The sequence below is a fragment of the Ahaetulla prasina genome, chromosome 3 (genome assembly GCF_028640845.1).
Source record: "Ahaetulla prasina isolate Xishuangbanna chromosome 3, ASM2864084v1, whole genome shotgun sequence".
In the NCBI taxonomy this organism is placed as follows: Eukaryota; Metazoa; Chordata; class Lepidosauria; order Squamata; family Colubridae; genus Ahaetulla; species Ahaetulla prasina.
The window spans coordinates 11,710,373-11,736,856 of NC_080541.1; the positions used below are offsets into that span (position 1 = coordinate 11,710,373).

A 26,484-nucleotide genomic window follows, 5' to 3' on the forward strand; every position below is an offset into this window, starting at 1 on the left:
GAGAAAACACGGAGGCTAAAGGGTGGGGGCCGACGGGTGGGTGGGGTTACATTCGGAGTATAAGACACACCCAAATTTTCAGCCTCTTTTAGGAGGGATGGCTAAGGGTCATTTAGGATCACAGTGGCTCAGTGGCTAAGCTTGTCGATTGAAAGGTCAGCACTTCAGCAGTTTGAATCACTAGTGCCGCGTAACGGGGTGAGCTCCCATTACTTGTCCCAGCTTCTGTCAACCTAGCAGTTTGAAAGGACGTAAAAAATGCAAGTAGAAAAATAGGGACCAATTTTGGTGGGAAGGTAACAGTGTTCCGTGCGCCTTTGGTGTTTAGTCATGCTGGCCACATGACCACAAAGACGTGTTCGGACAGTGCTGGCTCTTCGACTTTGAAATGGAGATGAGCACTGCCCCCTAGAGTCGGAAACGACTAGCACATATGTGCGAGGGGAACCTTTACTTTATACTCCGAAAAATATGGTAATAATGCCTAACAACGTGAGGTATGAATGGTAACACTCAATTTAAGTACAAGGGACCATATTGTACTTTTTAATCTACGGCTAATTCATGCATTACAGGTAGTCCTTGATTTATTACTGTTGAGCTCCCGAAATTTCCATTGCTAAGCAAGACAGTTGTTAAGTGAGCTTTGTCCCATTTTATGACCTTCCTTGCCACAGTTGTTAAGCGAACCACTGCACTTCTTCTTTTAACGGCCACATAATCCCTTGCAGTTGCTAAGTATAATTTAGTTATTAAGTGAATCTGGTTTCCCCATTGATTTTGTTTGTCAGGAAGTGGCAAAAGATGATAACATAACCCCGGAACACTGCAACAGCACAAGTACATGCCAGTTGCCAAGCATCCAAATTTTGGTCCTGTGACCATGGGGATGCTGCAACAGTCGTAAGTGTGAAAAATGGTCATGTTACCTTTTTCAGTACCATTTTGGTCTCAAGACAGTCATTAAAGTTGTAAGTAGAGGGCTACCTGTATACAGTAGTGGCCAAAATTGTGGAAACCTTTTGGGAAAAGTGTATTTTCTAAAACTAGTTAATTACACCACTTTTTTTTGGAGTAATACCATAAAATTATATATCAATGGAAAGATAATTTAATCAAGAATGTAATGCAATAACGTTTCTGAAGGATTTGCTATTAGAATAGTAGTTACAGTATAAAGAAGAAAAGTGAAACACGTAGAAAAAATGAGATATACAAAAATGATCCCCATGTCAGTTAATATTTTGTTGGGTAACCTTTTGCATGAATTACGGCCTTCCAATGTCTTCCCATGGAGTGAACCAAGTCTTTTAGTTCTGCAGTTGTTGTCATGTGAAACCAAGATTGAAGAATTGGTTCTATTAACTGGGTTTTATTGCTGGGTCGCTTCTGACTAACAAGTTTCTTTAGTCGGCTCCATAGATTTTCCATTGGGTGAAGGCCTGGGCTATTCCCAGGCCATTCCAGCAGTGGAATATGATTATCTTGAAACCCCCTCCCCCCAAAAAAGTGGTGTTATTAGCCATCAAAACTCAAAAATACACCTTTCCCAAAAGGTTTCCACAATTTTGGCCACTACTGTATCTTCCCACATCACGGGTAGAAAATGCTGCCACGAAATGAGAACAGGTAACTATTACAATGGTTACTTAGATCCCCTTGCTATATGGAAGTCTCTCCTGGACAGTTAGTCCTTGATTCACGACCATAACTGACCCCTCTGTTATGGTCCTAAATCATGATGGTCATTTAAGCAATTCAACATGTCCCTGCACCTAATCTCACATCCTATTTTGTTTGCTATGGTTAAGCAAACAATGCAGCTATTTAGTGAACCCATTGTTTGCTATGGAGTGGGGGTTTTTTTTTGCCGGAAACTGGAACTCAACATTGGTTTCTGGCAAAAATGCTGAAAATCATGGTCACATGACTGTGGGACGCTGCAAATGTGGTTGTCAAGGTTCCAGAAAAAAAACTCAGAAGCCATTGTCTTTCAGAGTTCTTTACTGGCATGAGGAAACTGGCACACGATGAGTGAAATTCCAAAACTGAACTTCCGGATTCTTTTCCCAGTTATACAAACCCCAAGAGTCCCACCCCCCTGACCCCTTTGATGGTCACATGGTCCCACGTTCTCCCAGTTCATTCGAATATCTTCTCGCCACTCTTCCTGCAGATATGAACACCATCCAACCTTGACCGCTTGAAGAATGTTACCATACCCCTCAACCCCCCTTCTTCCCCTCAGGGGAAAAATGTGGCAGCATCTGGAACCCTAAAGTCTAGTATGGTTTCCAGGCCTGACAGTGGGCCAGTTGTTAAGCATCCAAAATAGTCATGTGACAGGGGGTGGAGTGACCTTCCGTACTTCAGATACAAGCCATACTTTTTGTCTGAGTTCCCCATGACTTGGAACGATCATTAAGTGACCGGTCATACGTCAAAGCGCTTTCTGTATAGCCTTCTTCAACAATGGTGGAATGGCCACAACCGACATTTTCTATGACGTTTCGCACAGCTGGTCTTTGCAAGACAAAAGTCATGGACAAATGGATATGCTAAAGATATATCACAGCATTCTTATGAGAAAATAAAGGTTAAGGCCTTTTGAAAAAACAAAATCCAAATGTACAAATGCTTTCAAATAAAAACCTTGGTTGTCTTAGGGCAGGGGTGTCAAATTCAAGGCCCGCGGGCCAGATCCAGCTTGCATGATGCTTAGATCTTGCCTGCGGGGCTGACCTGGAAACAGCGAAGGACCAACCTGGGATGCCTCTGCCAATGAAAAGGGGGCTTGGGAGGGGGTGGCCAGAGTGGGCGTGGCCTGCTTGGTGTCACTCATGTCAGGGGCGCTTGTGGCTGCCCGATTACTCTGCCAGCAAAAACAGGCTCCCGAGCTCCATTTCCGGCTGCGAAGGCCTCCTGCAATCCTCTGCCAGCGAAAACAGAACTTGGGAGGGCCTCCTCTTGGGCTCCATTTTTGTTGGCAGAGGGTTGCAGGAGGCAGTCGCAGCCGAAAATGGAGCTCAGGAGCCCATTTTTGCTGACAGAGCACTTGGGCCTCCACAGCACCCCCGGCCACGAGTGACGTCGAGCTGGCCACGCCCCCCCAGCCACGTCCTCCCCGGTCCCCCGAGGTCAAACACAACCCTGATGTGGCCATCAATAAAATCGAGTGTGACACCCCCGGTGTTAGGGATTTTATTTTTTCATAGCTGTTTTGCATTTTTAACTTTTGTAACATTTTGTCATTCTTCTTATTTCGTTTTAATTCTGTCTGCTGCCCAGAGTCACTTGATGAGGTGGGTGGCCATAGAAACTGAAGAATGAACGAATGAATGAATGAATGAATGAATGAATGAACGAACGAACGAACAAGAACTATGGCAGTGATCGATACTTACAGGAATGAGAAATTTCTTAATTTCTTCCAGCGCGTGTCCCATTCTGGCATAGGCTTCGGCTGGTGGGGCAAACACTTCAATGAGAACATGCAGATCATCGTTTAGATGGAAATACTTTGCTTCTCCGCTTTTCCTCAATTCTTCTTCCTGGGAAGATGGAAAAATGTCACTTGAAATCATTGCATGAAGAAACGCATGAAGTCAGACAACGATCATGTGATATTTTACACACTGCTAGGGGACGAGGGGGGTGGGGAAAGGAATAATTAACCAAAATGAATCTGGAAATAAATATACCATATGGATTCCCCATGTTATCACTCAAGTAAATAATTCCAAGATACCATGGGCCCCACTCTGCTAATCTTCTATGGTATACAGGTAGTCCTTGAAGTATGACCGCAATTGAGCCCCTTATAATCTGCAACCAAGCCAATTTTATGAGTAGAAACTAGGTCTCATGTCTTATAGATAACAAGTATCTATACCAGGAGTCTCCAACCATGGCAACTTTAAGACTTGTGGACTTCAACTCCTAGAGTTCCTCAGCCAGTAAAGCAAAGCTGGCTGAGGAACTCTGGGAGTTGAAGTCCACAAGTCTTGAAAGTTGCCAAGGTTGGAGACCCCTGATCTATACAGCAGTATTTCTCAACCTTAGGCACTAACATCTTTAGACTTCAACTCCCAGAATTCCCCAGCAAGCAATTCTGGGAGTTGGAAGTCCAGAGGTGACCGAGACTGAGAAACAATATTATGTGGTACCAGAGAGAGAATTCCGAATTATATTGAACTTTGCCAACAATGCTATTCATGGTTGCATCCCATAGCTATTCAACAAATCTACAATGGTCTGCCTCTTAATCAAAAATATGCTGGATTTTATACCACCGCTTTTGTAACCAGGGTGTAACAAGATGGAGTTACACATCTTCTAAAAAACTTCCAGCCTTATGGGAATTCTCAAAATCGTCGGAAAAAGGTATAGTTTGGATACTCCATCCATTCCTCATGGATCCACCCACCACCAAGGCCTAAATACCAGGAAAGAACTTGGAAACCTGAAGAAAAATAATAACTATCTCCAAAGCTCTCTGGAAATGAAAGCTAAACAGGTCCATTACCCTCTAGAGCAGGGGTGTCCAAACTTGGTCCCTTTAAGACTTTTGGACTTCAACTCCCAGAGTCCCTCAGCCAGCAAAGCTGGCTGAGGAACTCTGGGAGTTGAAGTCCAAAAGTCTTAAAGGGACCAAGTTTGGACACCCCTGCTCTAGAGCTATCAATCAGCTAAGTATTTTAAAGCTGGCTTTAATATAGTTAACCTCCATCCTCATTCACCCCACTTGATCACAACAAAAGAGGCACCCAACGAGTAAATGGCGTCACTTGATCATTTTTTTCCTTTCCCCAACTACAAAATCCCACCAACCTCTAGCACATAACTTAAGTCTGCTTTACGTTTTTGTCTTTGTCACAACACTTTTCCCTCACCAAGTGTTCTATTTCTGCTCTACTTCCTCTGTTTTGCCATTCTATCTTATCTCTGTTGCCTGGCAACCGAAATATTGCGATGCTGAGCAGATGCCGCTGACCCTTTCAACACATATAGGTAATCACGGATGAACCACAGAGATGGGATAAAAGAGGGGAGGTGGTAAAGGAAGGTCTGGAACAAATATGCCTTTTGGTATTTCGACCCCCATCTACTTACAACCTAGTTGATAAATCTGGATTCTTTCTACCTACATACCTACCGAGAGCATTTATTAAAATAAGGACAGTGGCCCACCCCAGGTGTAGTGGAAAATGGAATGTGTATGTGTTAGTGTGTATATCTACACACACAAATTTTCCACTGCACTTAGGTGGGCCATTGCATTTATTTCATTAAAGGCTTGGGCATATAGCATTATAGTAGATAAAAGGCTGCTTGTAAAATAAGATAAATGGGTGCTGATTGGGGAAAAACAAAACTAGAAGTACAGAGCAATATTAGTAATGATTTGAAGAGGGGCATTTAAGGACATTCCTTACCCTCAAGTACATCAGAAGCTCCTGATATCCTGAATAGTCAGAAATCCACGATGGCCTCTTTTATGTTTCTAGTCTATGTATGTTCTGAAGTGCTTCTATATTATTGTTCTAGCTAGGGTCAATGTTGGGTTTCAACCGGTGTTACCACGGGTTCACTTCATGCACACGCTTAGCTCCGCGCAAGTGCAGCGTATTAAGGAACAGCTGAGACATGGCAATCCGCTCTGCTGCGTCTTTCAGCTGGGCTAAAAACTACCGAGTATAAGGTATGTATAACGCAGAGGCGGGCGGGAGGGCCAAGCTAACTGACAGAGAACCAGTTTGCTCTCACCTCACCGTCTCCGCTATCGGCTCACCTGAACCGGGGAGAACAACCCACCACTGGGTAGGGTGTATTAAAAAATACTCTATGCTACACTGTTTTTCAAACAAGGACCTCAGATGCACATTTGACTGCTCTTGTTAAAAGTTCTTGCATCTGGTTTGTGTCATTAATTATGAGCTACTTAGGTTTGAGTCGCTCCGAAACTTACTTCTGGGTAACAATCTTTTTATTCTGAAATTTACAGCAAAAATAATGGGATCGGTTAACAGGCCTGCGTAAATCGGGGACGCTAACACATGTCAAAAGTACTGGGTAGTTTGAGACTTGTAAGAAAAAACGGGTAGAAAAAAAGTTATATAAGGTCTCTGTTCTTATTAGCCTCTCCATTTCTTTATTTGTGGCAACGAGATGAACTGTGTTCGGTCCCCTGTCTGCATTCCAGTGCTGTCTTACTTGTAACCTAACGAAGGCGGCTTTCGAAAGATGAAGAGACTTCTTTACTTTTTTAAGCAATTTAGCAAAGTCCACAAACAGAACCGAGTAGGAGCTGCAAGTAATAAATTTAATCTGGGGAAAAAAAAAAAGCTAAGCCAGCTTTCAAGAAAATCCTTTTTAACAGTGAGAGCTATTAGGCTCTAACAGTCTCCCGTGGGAAACAATGCAAGCCCCGATATCCTGAATAATTTAAGAGTGAACAAAGCAGAGAGAGAGAGAGATACACAAACAAACAAAACACCTGGTAAACAACCCTTCGCAGGCTCTAATAAGATGGTCTAAAGAGCATGCAGGATTCAAAGATAAAAGCGCATATTAAAACTGTAATAAAGATATTGTATGGTAATGACGGGGAGGGGGGATGCTGTCTAGCAAAGTGAGCAAGAGGATTACGGATGTTCCTTGCTGGTTCAGACAACAGAAAAGAGCAAAGGTTACTGAAATAGCAATAGTACTTAAGACTTATATACCACTTCACAGTGCTTTACAACACTCTCTAAGTCAGGGGCGTCAAGCTCGATTTCAAAGCAAGCAAAGCTGGCTGAGGAATTCTGGGAGTTGAAGTCCATAAGTCTTAAAGTTGCCAAGGTTGGAGACCCCTGGTTTACAGAGTTAACCTATCGCCCCCAACAATCGAAGTCCTCATTTATCGGACCCCAGAAGGATGGAATGCTGAGTCAACCTTGCAATGCATTTTAGCTGAACTGCCCAGCAACCTTAAGAGGAATAGGCAATCCTGGCCCAATTTGCTCACAATTTTTAATCTACATAATAAAAGACGTAGGAGAGCAGAGAGTATCAAGAGCTGTGCTAGACAGTTTGATTAATCGTAATTTTTCTTTTTCTTTTCTTTTCTGTACACTGAGAGCATATGCACCAAGACAAATTCCTTGTGTATCCAATCACACTTGGCCAATAAAAAATTCTATTCTATTCTATTCTAATCTAAATGGAACTCTTGACAAAGAGAGAGGCAAATGTGGGTTGTTGTTTTTTATTTCCTCGTTTTACATACAGAAGTATAAGGGAAACAAATAGAAAAACAGAAAGGGAAAAAACACATTAGAGCTCAGTTTTTAAAGACAGTATTAAGTCCTGACCTCACTGAATGTAATTGATGAGACTGCCCACTGTGTAGGCAGAATATTGATTCATTGAATGAAAACACAACACATATTATCCATTCCAGTGTTGTTGTTTTTCTACTTCAAATTTGGCAACTTTACCATGTGTGGGCCTTACTTCCCAGCAAGCTGCTTGGAGAATTCTGGGAGCTGAAGTCCAATTGCCAAGGTTAAGAAATACTGCATCAGTCCAAGACTAAGTCTGGGGCAAGCCATATTTCAACTGTCACAAAATGGGTATCTTTGTTACGCCACATGCTTCTTAAATCCTAAATTCTTTATATATTGGTTCCAAATGACAGTGGGTGACTGGTCCAAGGTCACCCAGCCAGCTGTTGTGCCTAAGGTGAGACTAGAATTCACCATCTCCTGGTTATTGGACCAAGGTCACCCAGAGGCTTTCAGGCCTACGCCAGGACTAGAACTCACCATCTCCTGGTGATTGGACCAAGCTCACTCAAAGGTTTTCAGGCATAAGATGGGACTAGAACTCACCATCTCCTGGTGATTGGACCAAGGTCACCCAGAGGCTTTCAGGCCTAAGGCAGGACTAGAACTCACCATCTCCTGGTGATTGGACCAAGGTCACCCAGAGGCTTTCAGGCCTAAGTCGGGACTAGAACTCACCATCTCCTGGTGATTGGACCAAGCTCACTCAGAGGCTTTCAGGCCTAAGGCAGGACTAGAACTCACCATCTCCTGGTGATTGGCCCAAAGTCACCCAGCTGGCTTTCATGCTTAAAATGGACTACAGCTCACTACCCCCTGGTTTCTAACCTACCTTAACCACTAAACCAAGCTGGCTCCCTAAGTGAAATAAAGATTTAAGGGCCTGTATCTTGGTGGTGTTCATGAGGAGGAATTTGGAGGCTAGTTTGGGCAGTCAACAGTCCTTTCCAACTATCCTCAAAAGGCATGCAAAAAACCCCTGAATTTTCTCCGAGGCAAGGAATGCATGGTGGGTAGCGCAAAATGCATGCAGAATGCAAATTGGGATAGGTCATTATGTACACCTTGACTTGTGTTTGTTTTAATTCTCCCCAGGCTACCCTAGGATTGGTGAGGAAAGACACACACAGCAGTACAGTGCACGCTAATGATCTTCAGCCAGCAATTTTACCTTTGTTTTATCCCTCATGGATCCTTTTCCCAATATTGACATTTTTGTCAATGTCTCCTCTTGTAAGCGCTTCAGAGAATTGCCGCGCGGGCCCAAAAGTTTCCCCACAAAGTTGAACTGAAAGACAAAATAAGCAACAATAAAAACCAATAAAGTATCTACCCACAGTGCTGAGATGCTGTAAGCTTGACTTAAGATTCGTGCCGGGAATAAAATAAAATAAAAAAAAATGCTGCTGAAAACAGCACTTGTCTATTTCTGGGAAATAAAGAAACACATTAAGCTGTAAATTTTTGCTGCTGCTGAGGACGAGTGAAAGGAGGAAGAGAGGAAAAAATTATTACCATAATGCTAGCACTTTTTGCTACTGGCAGCTTTCTCTACATTAAAAAAAAGTTCCAGAGTAACACAAAAGGGACCTAAGAAGTGAAAAAGGCACAAAATATTTTGTAGGGATCTGAAAACAAAAATCTGGAGCTACAATTCAGTCGAAGATAATAAAATGATACCCATCGGGTGAATCCATTTCAGTGAAAAACAGTTACAGGGAAACTCATCTTAGACCACAACTGAGCCCAAAGTTTAAGTCGCTAAGGAAGACAGCTGTTGAGCTTTGCCCCATTTTATGACTTTTCTTGCCACACTCGTTAAGTGAAACACTGCAGTTGTGAAGGAAATAACAATTATTAAGTAAGTCTGCCTCTTTCATTGACTTTCCTTGTCAGACGGTTCCAAAAAAGTGATCACTAGCTGGAGGCTCCAGCTAGTCCAGAATGCGGCCGCGCGGGTGATAGAGGGGGCACCGCGTTGCTCCCATATAACACCCATCCTGCGTGGCCTGCACTGGCTGCCGGTAGCCTTCCGGGTGCAATTCAAGGTGCTGGTTACCATCTTTAAAGCACTCCATGGCTTAGGAGCGGGGTATTTGCGAGACCGCCTTCTGCCACCGATTGCCTCCCAACGACCTGTGCGCTCCCACAGAGCGGGCCTCCTCAGGGTGCCGTTGACCAAACAATGTAGGTTGGTGGCCCCCAGGGGGAGGGCCTTCTCTGTGGCGGCACCAGCCCTATGGAACGAGCTACCTCCGGGGTTACGCCAACTCCCTGACCTCCGGACCTTCAGACGTGAATTGAAGACTTTATTATTTCACCGAGCGGGACTAGCCTAAGACATATTTTAGTGAAATTTTAATGGGTTTTAATCGGTCTTTGACCGTTTTAGTGATTCGGCCACTAAATATTTGTTTTTAATTGTTTTCAAATAGTGTTATTTATTGTATGTATATTGTAGTGGTGTGTGTATTTTAATATTGGCTGTACACCGCCCTGAGTCCTTCGGGAGATGGTGCGGTATAGAAATGTAATTATTAATAAATAAATAAATAAATAAAAATCACATGATCCCTGGACACTGCAACCATCATAAATGTTATGACAGTTGCTGAGCATCCAAATTTTGATCACGTGACAACAGGGATGTTGCAACGGTCATTAAGTGTGAAAAATTGTCATAAGTCACTTTTTAGTGCTGTTGTATCTACAAACGGTCATTAAACGAATGGTTGTAGGTCACGGGCTACCTGCAAAGGATTAGATTGCGTGAATGGTGAGCTCAAAGATTTTAAAAAAGCAGATTTTTTTCTATCTCTTCCGTCTCCATTCTCTAGGGTGTGTAAGGTGTTCATGAAGTGTGGCCAAAATGGTTGCGTCAACTGGAAGAAATGCTCAACCAGTAATCCTTCTAAACAAAAGTGTGGTAGTTGCCAGACATATTAAACCATTTTTTTGTAAAAAATAAAATAAAAATCCTCCACATTGGAAAGACCAATTCTAAAAGTGGAGAATAGCACAGTCCTTGAGGTAGGACCGTAATAGACTGCTGCTCATTATAGCTGTAAGCCAGGGGTAGTCAACCTTTTCATACCTACCGCCCACTTTTGTATCTCTGTTAGTAGTAAAATTTTCTAACCGCCCACCGGTTCGTGCTGACTCTCACAACTCTAACTGCGTACTGACCAGTGTGACCGTAAACAAAAGAGCCTGCGCCGTGTATCGTCATCTGCGCATGCCTCTCACGCATCATGGATTGGGTTGTGTGTGTGTGTGGGGGGGGCTGGCTACCAGCTCTTCTTGTCTGTTACAGCTGGGTGGTGTGGGGGGAGATGCGCGAGATATTCTGGGACGAGGCTCTTTTGTTTGCGGTCGCACTATAGTGCCATTTAGTTTCACTTATGTAACGTGAACTAAACTTATGCGTGGGCGATACAAATAGAATATTTTCAGAAATTTAAATTGTCACGGGGAATTTTATGAAAACCTAATGAAAATGTTTTTAAATAATGCTATGAAATTTTTTTAAAAAGTCAATTAAATTAAAAAAAAAAAAGAAAGTGCTTCAGTATCGGACAGAACCCCTAAGGCCCACCATGAAAGCTGGAACGCCCACTAGTGGGCGGTAGGGACCAGGTTGACTACCACTACTGTAAGATGTAATGCTCGTAAAATGGTCATGTGACTGAGACAGTTTTATGACGACTGTTGCAGGTGTCGGTGACTGAACTCAGGTTTTCTATGGCCACAGTACTGCCAAAATCCAGAGGTGCCGGTTTCCACCAAAACTGTTGTGAAATATGGTCACGTAACCATGGTGGCAGTCTCCCATGGTGGTGGGGGAAGAGATGGATGGAACTTTGCATCTGGATCATAAGTCCCCCCTTTTCAGAGAGACCGTAACTTTCAATGGTTGCTAAGGAACCAGTTGTGAGTCGAGGACCATTTATAAGGCCACATGGAATCAGGCCACTGCAGCTTATGAATGCTCAAGTGATGGAAATCTTCTCAAGTAAAGCTCATCTGGATTCAAATGGTCTTTGTTTTCTGGGGCAGACAAGAAGCCATGACTTAGAATAACTTCATTGTCATTTTGAATGTACAGTAACTGACATACATTAAAATGAAATTTTGTTGCATACCGCTCTCGAGGGTCACCACCTCCAATATACACTACATAAACATGAATGACTGAATAATAAATAAATACAAAATTATAAAAAGGTAAAGGTAAAGGTTCCCCTCGCACATATGTGCTAGTCATTCCCAACTCTAGAGTGCAGTGCTCATCTCCATTTCAAACCCGAAGAGGCAGTGCTATCCAAAGACGTCTCCGTGGTCATGTGGCCGGTATGACTTAACGCCAAAGGCGCACGGAACGCTGTTACCTTCCCACCAAAGGTGGTCCCTATTTTTCTACTTGCATTTTTTACGTGCTTTCAAACTGCTAGGTTGGCAGAAACTGAGACAAGTAACAGGAGCTCACTCCGTTATGCGGCACTAGGGATTTGAACCGCTGAACTGATGACTTTTTGATTGGCAAGCTCAGCATCTTAGCCACTGAGACACTGCCAATATATTTATATTATATTTTATACATACATACATACATACATACATACATACATACATACATCTGAGCCAATATATGTGGGTATATAATCATATACCCACATACAGTGGGGTAAAAAAGTATTTAGTCAGCCACCAGTTGTGCAAGTTCTCCCACTGAAAAAGATGAGAGGGGCCTGTAATTGTTATCATAGGTATACCTCAACTAGGAGAGACAACATGAGAAAACACATCCAGAAAATCACATTGTCTGATTTGTAACGAATTTATTTGCAAATTATGGTGGAAAATAAGTATTTGGTCACCAACAAACAAGCAAGATTTCTGGCTCTCACAGACCTGTAACTTCTACTTTAAGAGGCTCCTCTGTTCTCCACTCATTACCTGTATTAATGGTACCTGTTTGAACTTGTTATCAGTATAAAAGACACCTGTCCACAACCTCAAACAGTCACACTCCAAACTCCATTATGGTGAAGACCAAAGAGCTGTTAAAGGACACCAGAAACAAAATTGTAGACCTGCACCAGGCTGGGAAGACTGAATCTGCAATAGGCAAGCAGCTTGGTGTGAAGAAATCAACTGTGGGAGGAATAATTAGAAAATGGAAGACATACAAGACCACTGATAATCTCCCTCGATCTGGGGCTCCATGCAAGATCTCACCCCGTGGGGTCAAAATGATCACAAGAACGGTGAGCAAATATCCCAGAACCACACAGGGGGACCTAGTGAATGACCTGCAGAGAGCTGGGACCAACGTAACAAAGGCTACCATCAGTAACACACTACACCGCCAGGGACTCAGATCCTGCAGTGCCAGACGTGTCCCCCTGCTTAAGCCAGTACATGTCCGGGCCCATCTGAAGTTTGCTAGAGAGCATTTGGATGATGCAGAAGAGGATTGGGAGAATGTCATATGGTCAGATGAAACCAAAGTAGAACTGTTTGGTAGAAACTCAACTCGTCGTGTTTGGAGGAGAGAGTTGCATCCAAAGAACACCATACCTACTGTGAAGCATGGGGGTGGCAACATCATGCTGTGGGGCTGTTTCTCTGCAAAGGGACCAGGACGACTGATCCGTGTAAAGGAAAGAATGAATGGGGCCATGTATCGTGAGATTTTGAGTGCAAACCTCCTTCCATCAGCAAGGGCATTGAAGATGAAACGTGGCTGGGTCTTTCAGCATGACAATGATCCTAAACACACCACCCGGGCAACGAAGGAGTGGCTCCGTAAGAAGCATTTCAAGGTCCTGGAGTGGCCTAGCCAGTCACCAGATCTCAAACCCACAGAAAACCTTTGGAGGGAGTTGAAAGTCCGTGTTGCCCAGCGACAGCCCCAAAACATCACTGCTCTCGAGGAGATCTGCATGGAGGAATGGGCCAACATACCAGCAACAGTGTGTGAAAACCAACGTTTGACCTCTGTCATTGCCAACAAAGGATATATAACAAAGTATTGAGATGAACTTTTGATATTGACCAAATACTTATTTTCCACCATAATTTGCAAATAAATTCGTTACAAATCAGACAATGTGATTTTCTGGATGTGTTTTCTCATGTTGTCTCTCCTAGTTGAGGTATACCTATGATAACAATTACAGGCCCCTCTCATCTTTTTCAGTGGGAGAACTTGCACAACTGATGGCTGACTAAATACTTCTTTACCCCACTGTATATTACATGGCATGGAGCAGGGGTGTCAAACTCAAGGCCTGGGAGCGGGATCCAGTCCACGGGGTGCTTAGATCTGGCCCACAGGACCACCCTGGAAACAGCAAAGGACCGACTCACAGTGCCTCTACCAGATAAAATGGAACTCAGGAGGGCCACATGCAGCCCTCCTAACCTCCGTTTTAGCTGGCAGAGGGTTGCCAAAAGCAGTCGCAGCCAAAAATGGAGCTTGGGAGGCCATTTTTGCTGGCAGAGTGGTGCTTGGACCACCCCAGCCCCCCCCCCCCGGAAATGAGTGTTGTCGAGCTGGACACACCTATCCTGCCCCCCTGATGTCAAACACAACCCTAATGTGGCCCTCCATGAAATTGAGTTTGACACTCCTCTGACATGGAGAAACGACACCGTCTAGTTTGGGTGTATATGGTGAGTAAAACAAATCTTGCGAGTTTACCAGACGGATGGTATAGAGAACAAAGCTGTTCCAGAATCTGGTATTCCTGCTAGAAATACTTTGAAACCTCCTCCCAGAGGGGAGCAACAGAAACAGATTGTAAAGTGGATGTGTGGGGTCTCTCACAATGCTTCGAGCTCTAAGTGCATAGTGCTTATAAGCAGTATAAGCTTCCTGAATAACGGGAAGTCAGCTTCCTATGATCTTCTCATCTGTCCTTACCACTCTCTGTAGGGACTTTCTATCTGAGGCACTGCTGTCACCAAACCAAACAGTGATGCAGTTTCTTAAAATGCTCTCAATTATGCCTATGTAAAAAGTGGCCAGGACAGAAGGAGTAAGATGTGCTTTTCTCATCAGGCGCAGGAAATGCAGGTATAGTTTGCACGCTTCACTAAGGATGACGTGTGGATGACACCATAAGGCATGGATGAAATTTCCACTGATCCATTTTCTTCCTTTATCTCACAAAACATCCGATGACAAGACAGAGAAAGGCAAGGTCTAGATCAGGGTCATTCACAGGCGGTTGGGGAATTCTGGGAGTTCAAGTCCACAAGTCTTAAAAGTTGTCAAGAGTGGACATCTCTAGTTTAAACACTGAAAAAGCTCATCTCTACTGGGAACGGACAGAGATTGACAAGAGACGACACTAACATTCTAGGGCAAAGCAAGACAAGACTTGACAGAACCAGCCGAGATGGTTTCCAGCAGTGAGAAGGCAATCTGTCTCTGATCTGACCCTCAAGAGATAAAACCTAAAAATAAGCACTCTCTTGAGGAGAAAAAAATAGTCCCCTTGAGGACTTAGTGGCCTTTTGATGAATGGAAGATGGCAAAAGTACCAACGATGCAGGGATATAAGCTGTAGCATTCATGTTCTTTGGACAGATTATTTCAGCTCTTTTGGGCTGCCTCAAAAGGAGCCCCGGAGATTACTCAGAGCTGCGGAATTTATTGTTCTTTTTTGCCTTTCGAACGCCTGCAGAATTTCTATTGGATTGACTGTCACGGAGTTAGAGAAACCTGTCCAGTTAAGATTCTTCAGATGGCAATCATTGCATCCAAGTTTGCCTTACCATTTTGTAGATTTTCTGTTGTTCTTGGTCCCTTAGCCCGTAACTGGAAAGATGTTTAAATGTAGGAAACTCTGTGTTAGACTGTACCTTAGCATGAGGTACAACTGCTGTAATGCATTTGTATTTGGAAGAGCCATGGTGGCACAGTGGTTAGAATGCAGTATTGCAGGCTAATTCTGCCGACTGCCAGCAGTTTGAGTCCCATCAGGCTCAAGGTTGATTCAGCTTTCCATCCTTCCAAGGTCAGTAAAATGAGGACCCAGATTGTTAGGGGCAATATGCTGACTCTGTAAACTGCTTACAGAGGGCTGTAAAAGCACTGTGAAGCAGTATGTAAGTCTTATTGCTATTGCTATTAGATATATGTACAGGTAGTCCTCAATTTATGACAATGGAGGTCCAAATTGTTTGCCACAGTTGTTAAGTAAATCACTGCAGTTGTTAAGTGGGTACTGTGGTTAAGTGAATTGGATTTCCCCATTGATTTTGCTTATGAGGAGGTTGAGATGTCAAGCCTGAATTTGATTGGGGTGTGGGATTGTTTGTATCACTGGGTATTCTGAGATGAATTCAGTTTGAAGCTGAAGGAGGAGGGAGCCTTCAGTCAAAACATCATTCCTAGCTGATGAGCCAACCACATTCCAACAGCTGGTTGACTGAAGGAGGAGAGAAGTCGCCAAGCAATCAGGTCCCGTCTTGGTTGGACAATGTGACCGTTTGTTTTGGGAACTTGAGAAACTGAAATTTATATTGGGGTGACAAGCCTGGGAACTTCAGTAGTGGGTTTTCACCAGTGATGCCAAGATGATGTTATCTGAATAAATTTGTTCTTTGCGGAAAATCAATGCCTCGGAGTTCGATTTGTGATGGGTGCATTATTGGAGCCCGACAAGGGGAACATGTGACTCCAGGACACTGCAACTGTCATACATGAGTCAGTTGGCCAAGCGTTTGAATTTTGATCACGTGACCATGGGGTTGGCTTGCAACAGTCACAAGTGTGAAAAATGGTTGTAAGTCATTTTTTTTCAGTGTTGTTGTAACTTTGAACGGCCTCTAAATGAAGTGTTGTCAACCAAGGATTACGTGTATTTGTATGGTTTTATTGCATTAAATGCTGTAAGCCACCCAGACTCAGCTTGTGGAGAGAGAGAAAAAGAGGGAGGGAGGGAGGGAGGGAGGGAGGGAGGAAGGAAGGAAGGATTTTATAGCGTCATGGTGATCCTTCTTTCTCTGTGCTAATTAATATTATTAATTCCCCTCTGCCTCAAGATAGCCATATTTTTTTGTAGCTAGCGTAGCACAGAAACAGCAACTTTTCTCAGGAACGCTGACTAGGGAGCTATCAGGATGGAGAGACGAAGTTAAAACAATTCTGACTCAGGGAAGTTCTGCAGAAAGACATGTTAAAGCATCTCCCCCCACCCCACCCATACCGATTTTTTTTAAAAATTTGCATTTATATCCCGCCCGTCTCCGAAGACTCAGGGCGGCTTACACTATGTCAAACAATAGTCTTCATCCATTTGTATATTATATACAAAGTCAACTTATTGCCCCCAACAATCTGGGTCCTCATTTTACCTACCTTATAAAGGATGGAAGGCTGAGCCAACCTTGGGCCTGGTGGGGCTTGAACCTGCAGTAATTGCAAGCAGCTGCTGTTAATAACAGACTGTCTTACCAGTCTGAGCCACAGAGGCCTTGGCTCTGATTGGGGGATTCTCTGTTGATTGGGGGAATTCTCGACAGACCACAGTAAAAGTGGCGAAAAAATAGATTCTCTTCCCCTCAGATCAGCCTACAGTCAGCTTGCTCTTTTTTTTTATCCTGGCTTTTTTCCAATGTATTCTGCCAATTGCAGTCCAACAACTCATTTGGAGGGAACTAGGTTAGGGATGAATGAGCCGCCCAAAAAACTCAGTAGTGTCTTTGCTGTCAAAGTTGGGAAGGGAAAGCCAGAAAAGAATGAGCAGCAGTCAAGCACTTAATGAGAGGAAGTGAAATTAAAGAGTTATTCCACTTGCTTTTCCTGGGTGTTGTTTCCAACACATTCGTCCAGTCTGAAGGACTGAGTCAAAAGCTGGGAACCCCTAGCGGCAGGGGCGGGACTTAACAACTTTGACAGACTCAATTCTTCATCTGAACAGACGAGTACAACCAATGCTTGGCTGCTGTCTCCACCACTATGGAGAAGAGCTGCGGTGGCACAGTGGATAGAGTGCAGTACTGCAGGCTACTTCTGCTGACTGCCGGCTGCCTGCAGTTTGGCAGATCGAATCTCACCAGGCTCAAGGTTGACTCAGCCTTCCATCCTTCCGGAGGTGGGTAAAATGAGAATCCAGACTGTTGGGAGCAATATGCTGACTCTGTAAACCGCTTAGAGAGGGCTGTAAAGCGGGATATAAGTCTAAGTGCTATTGCTATTTTTCAGATTGTGTTGGTAGGTAGGTAGAACTCCCAACAGATACAAAAGATTATGTGAGATGCTACGACGGATTTGAATGGCTTATTTTTGAGACAGATCATTGAGAGGCCTCTGGATTTTAGAAATCCATACAGATCGTCCTCTTACTTACAAGAATTTGCTCAATGACCGTTTGAATTTACAATGGCGCTGAAAAATGTGACTTATGACTGTTTTCCACACTTTTGACCACTGCAGCCTCCCCATGGTCAGATGATCAAAATTCAGATGCATGGCAACTGACTCATATTTATGACAATTACGGTGTCCCGGGGTCATGTGATCACCTGTTGCAACCTTCTGTCAAGCCAGATTCACTTAAGAACTGCATTACTAACTTCAAGAACGGCAGTGGTTCACTTTACAAGTGTGGCAAGAAATGTTGTAAAAGGGGGCAAAACTTACTTAACTGTCTCACTTAGCAACAGAAATCTGGGGCTGAATTGTGGCCATAAGTCAAGGATTATCTCTAATGAAATATTGTTGAAGGCACTGTAGATTTTATTGTAAAAACCTATAAAGAAAGACCTCTTGCGCCGAGAGGCTCTGTCTCCTTCTCTCTATATAAAGTGACTTGCCTTATTTAGGTGTGATTCATTATTCTCTAGTACACCTTAAAATTATCTCTGCACTTCCAACCAGACGGGCTGCTGAGTTGATCTCTCCCTTCTGCTGTTATTCACAGAGGCTGAAGACTTTATCAGATGAATTTTACATTTTCAGAAAACGAGGTAGAATGCAGACTATTACATTTCCTCTATAGTGCAACTAAATATGACAATCGTATCTAAAGTTACATTGTTGTATTTGGAAATTCAAAGATGTAACTGCAAATCTGGAAATTATCTAACATTTCACCCAAGAATATTACATCCTGAGCAGAATGTGAACTCTTTTTTTCTTTCCTGTCTTCTGCCTTTCTTTTCTTGGAACTCAATCAATTCCCTTGTTTGATACAGAATTCTTAGAAACTCAAATGCTTGCAAGTATTATATAATGTTTCATACTGGTTTATAGTCATGTTTAGCTAAAGTTTCAAAGAAACCTTTGACAGTCACATAATGTAGACATTCTGAGCAGGCTTAGCTGTCACTGCAGAAGACTAATTCCTTCTTCCGGAATAAATCAGGGGATTTTTTTAAAAGACAGTGGTGATAAATGAATCAGGAACATGCATTTACAACAACACTGAAGAAATGATCCAATGACACATTTGATAGGCATGGCAATAATATACAAAAAACAAGATTATATGACAGATGTGAAAATTCCAGAAATATTCATTGTATCCTTATAGCCGTTTGCTTTACCCTTTGGTCAAATCTAAACCTAATACCTACTAATTGTTGTAAATCCATTTCTTCCAATCATCATCATCATAATTTAACGAACCCATAATCCCTTGCGGGGTGGATTCTGGGCAACTGAATGGAGCTAGCAGAGCGTTTATGGCCGGATGCCCTTTCTGTTGCCAATGTGGAGTTTTGTTCAGCAGATATATTCTCAGTGTGCCCAGAGAGAGAAATATCTGCCTCTACCTAGGATCGAGTTGCAATGTATGGCTGTGAAAGCTGGACCATAAGAAAGGCTGAGAGCCAAAGAATTGAGGCCTTTGAACTCTAGTGCTGGAGAAGACTCCTGCGAGTCCCTTGGACTGCAAGGCGATCCAACCGGTCAGTCCTAGAGGAGATCAACCCTGACTGCTCTTTAGAAGGCCAGATCCTGAAGATGAAACTCAAATCCTTTGGCCACCTAATGAGAAGGAAGGACTCCCTGGAGAAGAGCCTGATGCTGGGAAAGATTGAGGGCAAAAGAAGAAGGGGACAACAGAGAACGAGGTGGCTGGATGGCGTCCCTGAAGCAGTCGGCGTGAGCTTAAATGGACTCCAGGGGATGGTAGAGGACAGGAAGGCCTGGAAGAATGTTGTCCATGGGGTCGCGATCGGTTGGACATGACTTTGCAACTAACAACAACAACCTAGGATTGAACTCACAGCCTCCTGATTGTGAGATGAGAGCTCCACCTCTAGGCCACCGCACCACTCTAAATCCATTTCTTCCAATGTATTGTGTAGTGTGATATTTCTATGATCACCTTCTGTGACCCTCTAACAAGCCAAGTCAATGAGGAAGCTTGGTTTGCTTCACAACCATGATAATAACTTACCAACTGCAGGGATGGCCCTTAAGCACTGTGACAAGAAAGGTCATTAAAATGGGGCAAAACTCACTTAACAACTCTCTTGCTTAGCAACAGAAATGTTGAACTCAATTGTGGTCATAACTCTACCTGTTATTTGTTTATTTCAAGGGGCTACTTGAGGAGCCTTAGCAGTTCCACCTAAGACATCAATCTAGTCCACATCTAGACAGGAACAGTTATTCCAAACTGTCAAAAGGACACAGTAACTAAGCGTTATAAAGAGCAAGTTCAGAGGGATGCTTTAACTTTTCCATGAAGCATCGGTCCCAATGTTTTAGACAACCCAACAAACAATAATTTAATTAGTATTAAATTGAGACTCAGGTAAGGCAGATTGGAACTCAGCACTAGGTGTATAAATACAACATCCCTTCCCTTCTAGGAAGATTCTCAATTATCCACGTCCTGGGTGTCCCAAAGTTGCTTTTCCAAAAGGCAATTGGACTTTGTTGGTGGCTCCTTGGATGAGAAGCGAGACATTTTCAAGGGGGAAAAAAACCCCCAAGAAAATCCAGCTGCCTTTTGGAAAAGCACCTTTGGGATGAACATCTCTTCTCAATTTTCTCTCATTGGCAAGTTTAGTAAATCAGGACTGGTTAACCCTTGAGTGAAACATCCCTAGGGAATTCGAGGGGCAAGATATTCTTAGTGACTTAACAGAAGCCCAATGGGCGACAACATATTGAAGGACAATCTCCGATACATAAGAAATACTGTTTACCACAATTGTTCCTGCTGTATAATAAACGTATTGGTAAAGCGGCCACATTTTCCGGACTTATAAAAAGAGTATGGCTTAATAAGAAGCTGACAGAACATACAAAGATCCAGGTCTATAGAGACTGCATCCTCAGCACACTCTTGTACTGCAGTGGGTCTTGGACCCTTTAGGCACGGCAGGAGAGAAAGTTGAACACCTTTCTTCTGGAGGGACAGGGACAGGGGTTGTTCCTCTGCCCTGATCATATTAGACCTCTCAGCGGCTTTTGATACCATCGACCATGGTATCTTGCTGCACCAGTTAGGGAGTTTGGGAGTGGGAGGCACCGTTTACCGGTGGTTCTCCTCCTATCTCTCTGACCAGTCGCAGACGGTGTTGGCAGGAGGGCAGAGATCAACCGCGAGGCCCCTCACATGTGGGGTGCCGCAGGGGTCAATTCTCTCGCCTCTCCTGTTCAACATCTATATGAAGCCACTGGGTGAGATCATCAATGGTTTTGGGGTAAGGTACCATCTGTACGCTGACGACACGCAGCTGTACTTTTCCACCCCAGGCCATCCCAACGAAGCCATCGACGTACTGTCCCGGTGTTTGGAAGCTGTACGGGTCTGGATGGGGAGGAACAGGCTCAGACTCAATCCCTCCAAGACGGAGTGGCTGTGGATGCCGGCACCCCGGTACAGTCAGCTGCAGCTGCGGCTGACTGTTGGGGGCGAATCATTGGCCGCAGTGGAAAGGGTGCGCAACTTGGGCGTCCTCCTGGATGGATGGTTGTCTTTTGAAGATCATTTGACGACCGTCTCCAGGAGAGCTTTTTACCAGGTTCGCCTGGTTCGCCAGTTGCGCCCTTTCCTCGACCGGGATGCCTTATGCACGGTCACTCATGCTCTGGTTACCTCGCGCTTGGACTACTGTAATGCTCTCTACATGGGGCTCCCCTTGAAGAGTACCCGGAGGCTCCAGTTGGTTCAGAATACAGCTGCGCGGGTGATAATGGGAGCCACACGTTGCTCCCATGTAACACCCCTCCTGCGCAGTCTGCACTGGCTACCTGTGGTCTTTCAGGTGCACTTCAAGGTGTTGGTGACTACCTTTAAAGCGCTCCATGGCTTAGGGCGAGGGTACTTACGGGACCGCCTGCTGTTACTGAATGTCTCCCACCGACCTGTACGCTCGCAGAGAGGGACTCCTTAGGGTGCCGTCCGCCAAGCAATGTCGGCTGGCGGCCCCCAGGGGGAGGGCCTTTTCTGTGGGGGCTCCCACCCTTTGGAACGAACTTCCCCCCAGACTTCGGCAACTGCCGGACCTTCGGACTTTCCGCCGAGAGCTGAAGACCTATTTGTTTCTTCGCGCAGGACTGGCATAGGATTTTAATGGGATTTTAATTAGTTTAGTATTTTAACATTTTAAAATTTGGGATTTTATTCTAAATGTTTTAATTCGGCCATTTTATAATAAGTTTTTTAATTATGGTTTTATGTGTATATTGCTGTTGTTTTTATCATAAATAAATAAATAAATAAATAAATAAATAAATAAATAAATAAATAAATAAATAAATAAATAAATAAAGAAAGAAAGAAAGAAAGAAAGAAAGAAAGAAAGAAAGAAAGAAAGAAAGAAATTATGCACTGTCTCCAATGTATTTTTGGCATCACCTGGCAGGACAAAGCTCCAAATAGCACAGTCTTGGAACGTGCTGGAATTTCTAGCATGTATACGCTACTGAAACAGCGACGCTGTCTTGGGCATGTCGTGAGAATGGCTGATGGTCGGATTCCGAAAGATCTCCTGTATGGAGAATTAGTACAGGGAAAGCGCCTCAGAGGGAGACCACAGTTGTGATATAAGGATATCTGCAAGAGGGACCTAAAGGCCCTGGAAAAGGACATTAACAACTGGGAAACCTTGACCTCCGATCGTTCAGCTTGGAGGCTAAAGACGCAGCGTGGCCTTCTCCAATTCGAAGAGACATTTGTTCAGAAGGCTGAGGCAAAGAGGCAGTCCGGAACCAGTGAAATCTGGGGGCTGGGCAGGGGACAGAATGTTATCTGCCCTCAGTGTGGAAGGGATTGCCACTCTCAAATTGGCCATTTTAGCCACACCAGATGCTGTTTCCAGAGCACGATACCATAGTCTTTTGAGACTGAAGGATGCCAATGTGTATGCCCTACTATAAATATTGTGACCTACAGTTGTACACGCCTCTTCAAAGTTTTATAGAACCAGACGTGGCAGAGGGAAGATGCAGTCATCAACTAGCTATCTTCCCTCTGATTTGTATGCAAAGTTTCATTGCGAGAGATCAATTTCCATAAATTTGTTTATTCTGAGGCCATTTCTCCCGCTATCGTGACTAATAACTTCTTCACGGCATCATTCAGATCTCGCTAAAATGATTGCAAAGCCCCGAATTCATTGTTATTACTTCGGCGCGTTGTTATTACTTTGGTTGGATGACTTAAGACGTTACAAACTGCTATTTGGAGAAATGCATTTGCTCCTTAGACCCTGGATTTGATTTAGTTTGTTTTAACAAAAAGAGAAGATGCTTATCGACATTTAACCAGCTAAGGAACAAACAGGATGGAGACAATACGAAGAGCTCACAATGGAGGAAATAAAGCTATGGACCCTTCACCCAAAACTGGTCTATATTACTGGTCTACAAATTCTGGAAAATTATTGACCTCCGAGATAAAATGTGTTAATTGTCCATATTTTGATTAGGTGAATTAGAAAACAGGTGATGAAGGTGCTGGTTGGTTAAAATTTTCAACGTATTTCACAATAAAGATTTATACTCAAGCGGGTATATTTGCCCACGAGAGAGAGAGAGAGAGTTGTCAAATGACCACGATGCCGCGTAACTTCTCGACAAAGTACAGTAGAACAATGAAAACGGTACCACATGGAAGTGTATCAATTTATCTTCACTTTGGGGACAGCAAGGCAGATGGCTATGAAAAACACATGGAAAATTTACTTAGGTCCTATAAAGCAGGGGTCTCCAACCTTGGCAACTTTAAGCCTGAAGGACTTCAACTCCCAGAATACCCCAGCCAGCAAAGCTGGCTGGGGAATTCTGGGAGTTGAAGTCCACCAGGCTTAAAGTTGTCAAGGTTGGAGACCCCTGCTATAAAGCACCTGGTGCAAACATGCCACTGAGAATTCACACCTTACACTCGAATTTAGACTATTGCCCTTTCAACTGAAGGGACGCGGTGGCTCAGGGGCTAGGACGTTGAGCTTGTCGATCGAAAGTTCAGCAGCTCAGCGGTTCGAATCCCTAGTGCTGCCACGTAACGGGGTGAGCTCCCGTTACTTGTCCCAGCTTCTGTCATCCTAGAAGTTTCGAAAGCACGTAAAAATGCAAGTAGAAAAAATAGGGACCACCTTTGGTGGGAAGGGAACAGCGTTCCGTGCGCCTTTGGCATTGAGTCATGCCGGCCACATGACCACGGAGATGTCTTCGGACACTGCTGGCTCTTCGGCTTTGAAACGGAGATGAGCACCGTCCCCTGGAGTTGGCAACGACTAGCACATATGTGCGAGGGGAACCTTTACCTTTACCTTTGAACTGTAGGGCAGTGAGTGAGGAGCATGGGGAGAGATTCCACCAGAATATTGTAGGCATGGAGAAAAGAAAAGAAATGGAGTTGTGCATGCTTGCCGCTTACTGCTGGAATCTCCACAGGGATATTGCAGTCCGCAAGAGGAAAGCCAAAAAGCCCAGTTTAGATACCGAATAAAGATGGAACCTGGTCGTTTAATCTGATGTTAGAGCTTGCCAATTTTCATTCAAAAATCACGAAAATGTTACATGAAAAACCAGTAAATGCATGGAAAGTTATGTTATTGGAATCAATAAAAAGATACATTTATAATGATTGGTGTGGCACCATTCTCATTGCCATATTACATTTTGCAGAAAAATTATGGAGCACAATAGCACACACCCCTCATAATTTTGAATTATTTGGATGCAAGTTTGACCTGAAGCTCTTATCTTGGAAATTGGAGCCAATTAATACTCAGGACTTAAGTTTCCTTTATTAGTGACCCAATTCTGGTCAAGCTAAGCAACTTTTATTTCTGAGGCTTTCATTTCCGGTGTATTCATCAATGATTTAAACTCTGAATTTGTCACAAAAACTTAATCTGTAGCCTCCCCCAATCTGGGACTAACTAGGGTTGGCTGAGAATTGTAGTCTCAAAGACTACTCTAGCTGGGAATTATGGGAGAAAAAGCCCAAGCAAACTGAAGGAGGCCAAATTCACTGAAGTGGCCTCTTAATTGAAGATCTGGGCTGTGCTTTTCAACCTGTGGCCCATGGATCTCAGTGGGAGGGAAGGGCGTGATGTGGTCACAGGGCTCCCACAAAGGCTTGAAGAAATGTTACGATTTAAATCTTGAGTTAAGTCTTGGTTGTCGATAGCCACAAAAAATATTTGCAGATCCCTCGCATCCTGGATATAAACTGTTTCAACTCCTACCCTCAAAACGACACTATAGAGCACTGCACACCAGAACAACTAGACACAAGAACAGTTTTTTCCCGAAGGCCATCACTCTGCTAAACAAATAATTCCCTCAACACTGTCAGACTATTTACTGAATCTGCACTACTATTAATCGTTTCACAGTTCCCATCACCAATCTCTTTCCACTTATGACTGTATGACTATAACTTGTTGCTGGCAATCCTTATGATTTATATTGATATATTGACCATCAATTGTGTTGTAAATGTTGTACCTTGATGAACGTATCTTTTCTTTTCTTTTATGTACACTGAGAGCATATGCACCAAGACAAATTCCTTGTGTGTCCAATCACACTTGGCCAATAAAAATTCTATTCTATTCTATTCTATTCAAGGTGGTTTATGGTAAAGAAAATGTTGAGAACTGCTGATCTAGATATTCATAATTGGAGCTAACATGGCTTCTCCATGGGACTTGGACAATTTATAGGGGGGAAGAGCAAAAATTCAGCAGCATTTGCAAACTTTTAATCTTTGAGAAAGCCATGACGGTTACTGGGAAGGGAGTAGGGGAACTGCTATTAAACTTTATTGTATAGATTCAGCCTCATTTAGTAAGAATACTTAAAAAAAAACACAAAAAAACCTCCAGACATCCGTAATGCCTTGTCAACAATTCCCTCACTTTATTAGAAACAATCATTGCTTGAAATGTGCTCCGTAGTTAACATACATAAAGATCTAGTTTTCCGTTTAATGGAACAGTGGTCAATACCATCCAAATCCTGTCATGATTTAATGATTGCACGGCTTTCTTTTTGCAGTAACCGAAGGCTCTGAAATACTCGGCTAGATACGCTATTAAGGGAAAGCAGGATAAATAAATCTGCAGCGCATTTGTAAAACGAGGAAACACTCCTTTACAGTAAACCATGCAAGAAATCTATTTCGCGATGTCAAGCAGCTACTTTAAGATATAAATCTGAAGACTGAGCATGGCAGACCAACCCAAAGTATCAATTAGGAAATATTAAGCTCTAATTTTGTTACTTGATGCAAGCAATTTAGAAAGCCGTTTCCGCGTGCGTCCCCCCCCCCGCCCCGTATTTTGAAGTTAACACAGCAACTGATGCTGCTCCCTTGAGTCCTCCCGAAGAACAGCAGCATTGTGGCTAGTGTGTCAAGGTGCAATTAATTGTTGTGACGGAACCAGCCTTTCCTTTGCTATTGGTAAAATAAATTGTGATCGTTGGCAATTTGACTAGGGGGCTGGACTATAAGACCTTCCAAGATCCCTTCCAGCCCTATTCTGAATTGAATAGGTGTCGTGTCCCACTCCTCCGCTGACGGCCGGGTCAGGGAAATCCGAATCAGGCGTGCCTCTGCAGCTCTGCCAAAGTCCTAGCAAAGTCCTCAGGGCAGGCAGGAGACCAGAAAGTGACTTCAGCAAGATATGTTTAGACTTTGCCTGACTCAGAGAATGCCAGAAAGCA

At 43.5% G+C, this 26,484-nt stretch overlaps 1 protein-coding gene across 1 annotated transcript in view; it reads right to left on the reverse strand.

The window, feature by feature from the left end:
- The window catches only part of KHDRBS3 (KH RNA binding domain containing, signal transduction associated 3), a 146,382-nt gene that overhangs the window by 59,092 nt on the left and 60,806 nt on the right, over nucleotides 1-26,484 (reverse strand). Inside the window, exons 3-4 of the mRNA XM_058175601.1 lie at nucleotides 8,500-8,616; nucleotides 3,405-3,551 (exon numbers count right to left, since the gene is read on the reverse strand). Coding sequence (XP_058031584.1) covers nucleotides 3,405-3,551; nucleotides 8,500-8,616 — 264 coding nt within the window. The remainder of the gene's footprint in view (nucleotides 1-3,404; nucleotides 3,552-8,499; nucleotides 8,617-26,484) is intronic.